We start from the raw sequence: 7,246 nt of genomic DNA, 5'->3' as shown, positions 1-7,246 counted from the left end.
TTAATTAGATATATATAAAAAAAAAAAAAAATATATATATATATATATATATATATATATATATATATATATCAAAATTATGTTGATATATCAGAATGAAGTAGAAATTACCAGAACAAAGTCAAATCAGTACAAGAGTAATGTCTTAGCAAGGCACAACACTGTTCCAGTAGCTTCTATGTGAGAAATGGATGTGGAGAATCGATATCCTTGGAGTATAGATTCATTAGTTATAGATACATTTCAGATTGCACAAAAGAGACAATCTCCTGAATGTCTGTCTGTATTTTTCTCCTGAATAAATTGTTTCCTACTGTACATAACCACTGCAGTGTCCAAATTATAACTCAGTGCTGATGTGCCAAAAGACCAAGGACTTTTTTATACTCTTTGAATAGCATGCAGATGTAACCATCGATATCCTTGGAGTATAGATACATTAGTTATAGATACATTTCAGATTGCACAAAAGAGACAATTTCCTGAATGTCTGTCTGTATTTTTCTCCTGAATAAATTGTTTCCTACTGTACATAACCACTGCAGTGTCCAAATTATAACTCAGTGCTGATGTGCCAAAAGACCAAGGACTTTTTTATTGCTAAATCCTGTCCTAAAGTAGATTTAACTAAATTGTCCACATCCATTTCTCACATAGAAGCTAACAGGACAAAGTACAAAAAATAAATGTTTTCTCTCAAAATATTAACTGTATTCTCAAAATATTATAATAATCTTATAAATATTATATCTTGTGTTTCTATGACTTTGTTCTGGTAATTTTTTTGATGTGGCACTACAATGCACTACATACTGGCAATATGGTTTGCCTAGTGGGTGAAACAGTCATTACAACAACAGAGCACCTTATAAATTTGCATGTAAAACTGAGAAAAGCTGTTGTTGTGTATTTTGTGATATGTTGATATTTACCATTGCCAGATGACTGACAGGAGCAGAGGCAGACAGACAGAGATTGTGTGTGTGTGTGTGTGTGTATAAAGGCGGTCTTCTGCTGAGGAGGGAAGATAAGGACTCTATCTTAATGGTTTCTCTCGTCTACCACTCAGCCATCAGACAGAGATTTCCTCTCCCTCAGTCCAGATAAGCACACTTCACAACCTTGTCACACATCTTCTCTCCCAAAGAGAGAAAGAAAGGAAGTGAATGATAGATGGGCAACCGTAGAGATCCATAAATGAATAGTTCACCCAAAAATGAATATTCTGTCATAACTTACTAACCCTCAGGTCATTTCAAACCTGTATGACTTGCTTTCTTCTGTAGAACACAAAAGGAGAAATGTTTAGGAATGTGTTGCCCCCTCTTTTCCATACAATGAAAATGAGGTACTGGAGTTTTTGAGGTACACATTTTTCACAATATCTTCTTTTGCGTTTTACAGAAGAAATAAAGTCACACAGGTTTGGAACGACATGAGGGTGAATAAATGATGACAGATTTTTATTTTGAGGATAAAATTAAGTGAGAAGCTTGATTTTGAACCATATTTTGTTCTGTTTGGCTTCGTGAAGGATACAAATACTGATGGGCTTCAGGAAGCTGAAGAACTTCCCTGATTTTGCCTCTTATGGGGTAATAGCTGAACTCTAGCGGTGTGTGTGTGTAACAGTGTAAGGGAATTGTTTACTGCCTGTCTGTGTCAGACTCGGGGCCTCTAATGCCGTACAGCTGTGAGAGGGCTTGGACACTACACATCTGCTGAAGGGACCTATTGTGTGTTTGCATGCGCTGGATGCATGTATTTGTAGAGATAAACCGATAAAGACCGTACACACATGCACATGTTTCTGTACATTTGTAGCTTATTTTATGCAAAGACCTGCATGAACATATATGTGCGGAGTATAGTTCAATTCTCTCATAAAAGCCTTCAGTTAGAAAAGTGAAGTTTGTAGATTTGTCGGAATTGAGCAAATCAGCCCATCTGGAGAGTTTGAACCTTGAACGCACCTGCCTTCTCCATTCACGCTCCCGTTATCTTAAAAAGCCATCTTCATCAATAGCAGCTTTTAAAATGGATGAAACTGTTTGGAACTGCTCTTTATTCCTGTTCTGATGGATTTTCTGCTCTCCGTCTTTGTCTCAGTGGCTGTTGTTGATGTTATTTCAACTCTTTTTTTATTTTCATCTATTTCTCTATCACCTTGCAGCCTTGACTCTAAAGATCGTTAAAATGTTTAACTACAGATAATTGCTACCTGAGAGAAGCTAATTAATGTGCCGCTTGCGCTGGTGTGTATGTGTGGATTGGAATGCATGTATGTGTGTACATTTTATTCACTATGTTCTCTTGCCTTTGAAACATCTCTACAACATCCTGTCTTCTGTCACTACTTTGTATTAGTGCTTTCTAAGGCAAGCATCGCTATTACTACTGCTCAAACTTGGGGTTAGAGGTTTAAACAAATTCTTAACCCCTAGTATTAAACTTTTGCAAGTATGTTGTCTAGCACAGTATGTGCTTCGGACATCAATTAAACCGTGTGGCTTGTTGAGTAGAATTTTGCTATTATGTTTCGAAGCAATCAGAGAATTTTTGCTAGGTGGATGATTAATCTGGCAGAAAATTCCCATAGATTTAGACTCTAGCATCATGACTGACTTTTCACATTCAAGCACCACACATTTTATCAGAAATAGTTTTCAAAAAAGAAACTAAGGAGCCGTTCACACAGAACGTGTTTTTCAATTCCATTGCACTACTTTTCAGTTGTTTTTCTATGTAAACATGCTAGACAGAGGTATTTGGACTCTATACGTAGCCGCGTCTGCCATCTTGCAACCGTCAACTTGACGTAATTTACCATAATAATCAATGAATATTCGAAGATGCCACAATCCTGCACAGCCGATGGTTGTAAAAACCGCTGGGATTTAAATTCTTGAAGAAACGGGATAACCTTTCACAGGTGAGAATGCGAGAGAGGGACGGAACCATAGATATGTCAGGTTTGTGGCATCTTCGAATATTCATTGATTATTATGGTGAATGACGTCAAGTTGACCCTTCCAATATGGCGGACGGCTTACGTATAGCGGCCCATAGAAACAGTCGCTAATGAGGCATCTACGTATACATATCTATGCATGATATGGCATTCTAAAAACATGTCTCTCAAGTTAAAAGAAGTTCAACTTTTAAAAAAACGCATTTCAAGACCTTGCATTTTCGCCTTTCCACTGCTGGCGTCTTGCATTTTTCAAAGCAAAATCATGTTCTGTGTGAATGTGTCCTAATTCTGTTTTATATGTAATAGATGACCCTTCCAATATGGCGGACGGCTTACGTATAGCGGCCCATAGAAACAGTCGCTAATGAGGCATCTACGTATACATATTTATGCATGATATGGCATTCTAAAAACATGTCTCTCAAGTTAAAAGAAGTTCAACTTTAAAAAAAAACGCATTTCAAGACCTTGCATTTTCGCCTTTCCACTGCTGGCGTCTTGCATTTTTCAAAGCAAAATCATGTTCTGTGTGAATGTCCTAATTCTGTTTTATATGTAATAGATTACTACATACATACACATATAGAGAGAGACAAAACACTGTTATTTGTATTTATCAGGGGAATTCTACTAGTGTACTGTCCTGGCAGAGGTCAGGCCGGGTCGGTGTGTGTCTTGAACATTGTCATGCTGCTAACAATTTCCTCAGTGATCAACAGGAAAATGCACAAATAATGTTATCACAATGCTCTAACTATGTTATTACAGGTTGTGCTGGAGAGGTCAGGACACAGTGCTATTCAGAGTTCACTAACTTACTCAATAAATTGGATTACATACCAAACATTATATGTTTTTCAGTCTTATCATAAATTAAATGCCATACATAGACATTGATTGTTGTAAATATAACCATGACTGCAGGAGACATATAAAGGAGATATGATTAGTATTTATATGCAAGTGTGTATGTGTGTGCAAGTTCACAAGCTTAGACTAAATGTGTCTGCAGTGTGCTCAGAAGGTGGACTGCAGTGTATGTGTGAGAAGGTTTAGAAAGACTGACGCTCTGTTTAAAGTTCAGCGTTAAAGTCTTGCTGCTGTATTTCAATGTGTCAGACATGCTTTCTTCCATTTAGAAGAATAGCTCCTTCTCTCTCTCTCTCTGTCTAGCTCTCTCTCTCCCTCTCTCTTTCTCTGTAATAAAGAGTGACAGGGGCCGTGTGTTAGTTACACTATGAAAACACAAAGCATAGAGCTCGCTTGAAAAATCAGACGTGTTTGTATGTGTTTGACGTGCACGTGCTTAAGCCACATTTTGTCATTCATGTCAATTTGATGAAATTCGACCTAAAAAAGGAGGTTTTCTGGTTCATGCCTGTTCATTATATTATATTTTATCTCATTTTATTTTATTTTTACATTTTTGTTTTGTTTTTACATTTAGTTTTTACTTTTTTGTTGTTTGTTTGTTTTTGTTTTTTTGTTTTTTTAATGTTTTGTTCTTGTTTGATGTTTGAGTAAAAAAATAACGTTTTGTGTATATAAAAGCTAATAATACTTATAAATGATGCACTGTTTTATGCGACTTAACTGAGTAGTGTGTGTGTGCGCGTGCACTTAGTTATATTTGTAAGACAAAATTTTGCCAACCTTTTTTTGAAGACATATGGGGACATCCTAAAATGGAAGATGAATCATAAATTTGGCAAATGCGTTTATTTTTCTAAAACTGAAATGTTCCTTTTATGCTTAGGGACAGTCTGTAGTAATTAATACTATATTTATGTAAAAACAATAGAAGCCTATGATACTGAACATTTAGATAAGCCAAGTGTATATGTGTGTGTGTGTGCGCACACTTGATCAGAAGTACAACAGAGGGACACTGTGGCTGAAGGAAGGGGGCAGTGCTGCTGCATGTGTGTGTGTGTGTGTGTGTGTATGAGTGTGAAACTGCGCTCCGCGCTACACCATGTCATGGTCTGGCCCTTTAAGAGGCGATCTAGCAGCTTAGAGCCATAGAGAGGGGTGGAGAGAGAGAGAGAGAGAGAGGGGAGGGAGTGTGAGGTTCTGCGTGTGAGAGTGTGTGTGCAGCAGAGAGAAACAGAAACAGTGTCTGGTTTTGCGAGAGGTTAGAGGAGCACCAGGCAGCGTGTGCGTGTATGTGGTGTGTGTTCTTGGAGGTGCCCGGGTGTCGGACGCGAATGTTGTCGTGGAAGGACTCCTGCATCTCAGACCCCTTGTTTCAGCATGCTTACTGAGCCTGAGCTTCCTCAGGAGTTTAACAGGTACGTTCACACACTCATGCACGAGACGTTCACTTTTCCAAGTCGTACCAGGGGGAGGAGAGCGTGGGACAGGCAGATGAGTAGGAGATGTTGTATGTGTGTTAGTGTAAGAAACAGACTACTTTATTAGTTTGTTTGGCATGTAAAAGACAGGCTGTGTGTGAATGTGTTTGCGGTTTAGAAAAGAGAAGAAAGTTCAGTGTGACTGTGAGATGTGTTTTCTAGACACACTCTGTGAGCATGGGACGCTGGGACTTTCTTCTCAATATCCCACTTTGAAAGTAAGTAAATGTCTCTAGCGTTTGGTCTAACAGGTTACATGCTGTCATTGTGTGTTGTGTGCATATCTCATATATGTACACATATAGATCTATATATATATATATGTGAGTGTGTGAGAGTGTTAGATGGTGTTTGATAAGGGTCGGTGCTCTCCCGTCAGTATTTCCCTGGCACAACCTCTTTTTTTTTTTTTTTTTTTTTGCACTTCTGGGTAACACGCTTGGCAACCAAAACACAGAGCATTTCACTTCTGTACGACTTTCTTGCTTCACAAAACCTTTATTCCCATTTGTCCGTGCTGTTTTAATCTTGTTTGTTTTGGTGTTTTATTGTGGCCAGATGTCTGCATTGGCCTTCTGTTGTGGTGGTCCGAGGTGGGAAATGTTCTCACCTACTTAATATGTCAACAAAAGTGGCTTTGCTGCCGAATAAAGAAGGTTTGACTTTAAAGCTCCATAGGGAAGATTACCCATAATACTCAGTTTTAATGCAAGCTTCACCCCCGACACACACACACATTTTTTTATTTTTATTTTATTGCATTAGAGCACTGCACTGTTTTACCAGATGAAACTAATCTTTTGTTCAGAGATAAACTCTGGGGTTTTATCCCTGAATTAAGAACACATTTATACGTCAGGAAAATGTGTTTTTAATAAATCATCACGCTCTCTCCGGGGGGAGCATGAGGAGGGGGGTGGAAAAAGATAACAATGACTATGAGGAATTAAACATTTAAAGGATTACATAGGAAAGCAGAATGTATAGTGATAAATGCAGGGATTACAGTGACTTAGAAGAAAAGGATGGTTAAACTCTGAGAGAGAGAGAGAGAGAGAGAGAGAGAGAGAGGACGGGAGCGAAAGTGCAGTGTTTGTCCGTGTAGAGTGTATGTGTGGCTGTGTGTGTCTCTTCTGTCCTGATGCTGAGTGTTTTTGAAACACTGTAAGTTTTACTGACATGCGAGGAAATAATGAGACCTAGAAATGAAATGAAATTATCATGTTTAAAATTAGCACACTGTAAAATGAAAGAGGTTTTGTTGAAAAAAAAAGTGATAGCAAGAAATTAGATTTTATTTATTTATTAAGAACATTTCCTGTTTGGTGTAGTTTATTTTTATATATTTGATATCTAAAAATACGGAACTATTAAGTGTTTTTCAAATTATCTGTGCTATAAAACAGTAGTAGATAATTATACGAAATGTTGCTTTGCTTAAAATATATTGTTAAATCTTTATCCTAAATATTTTAAATGTATTACTATATATGATTTATATTAAATATTATTAAAATGTTTTGTATTATTATTATTGCAGTGGTTTTGTGTGAGTTAATTTTTTTTGGGGGGCTCCTAGGCTGAATTTAAAACCACTCGCAAAACGAGTTAGGACTTTGAAAACTTCATGCAACTCTGTTGACTCATTTCCTTGAATCTTTGTGTGTATGTGTGTGTATGTTTTAGTTAGGTTTTTATGTAATCTAGATTAGCCAATAAAATTCATGTTTAATTTATAAAGAAGAAGTGTCTGGGCTCATATAATTTCGAGGTTAAAACTGTGCCAAAAGATCCCTTGCTACTTAGCTCGTAGCTTACTTATAATAATTACCTCTGTTAAGAGCTTACAAATAATCATAATTGTGTTGACCGTGGCCAGGAAAACACATATTTAATTTGTTAAAAGATACTAAGAATC

General features: G+C 37.1%; 1 protein-coding gene across 5 annotated transcripts in view; it reads left to right on the top strand.

Moving 5' to 3' along the window:
* LOC107587062 (transcription factor SOX-5-like) overlaps positions 1-7,246 on the top strand; it is a 105,280-nt gene that overhangs the window by 21,682 nt on the left and 76,352 nt on the right. For 4 of the 5 annotated variants that reach the window (XM_016274858.1, XM_016274789.1, XM_016275012.1 and 1 more), the window contains exon 1: positions 5,073-5,265. The exons of the other annotated variant lie outside the window; for it this stretch is intronic. In XM_016274858.1, coding sequence (XP_016130344.1) covers positions 5,228-5,265 — 38 coding nt within the window. In that variant the 5' untranslated portion in view covers positions 5,073-5,227. Of the gene's footprint in view, positions 1-5,072; positions 5,266-7,246 lie in introns of those variants that run through there. 5 annotated transcript variants of the gene reach the window in all.

Source organism: Sinocyclocheilus grahami, unplaced genomic scaffold (assembly GCF_001515645.1).
Source record: "Sinocyclocheilus grahami isolate Dianchi unplaced genomic scaffold, SAMN03320097.WGS_v1.1 scaffold1.1, whole genome shotgun sequence".
NCBI lineage: Eukaryota > Metazoa > Chordata > Actinopteri > Cypriniformes > Cyprinidae > Sinocyclocheilus > Sinocyclocheilus grahami.
This window is presented reverse-complemented; position numbering and strand designations above follow the sequence as displayed.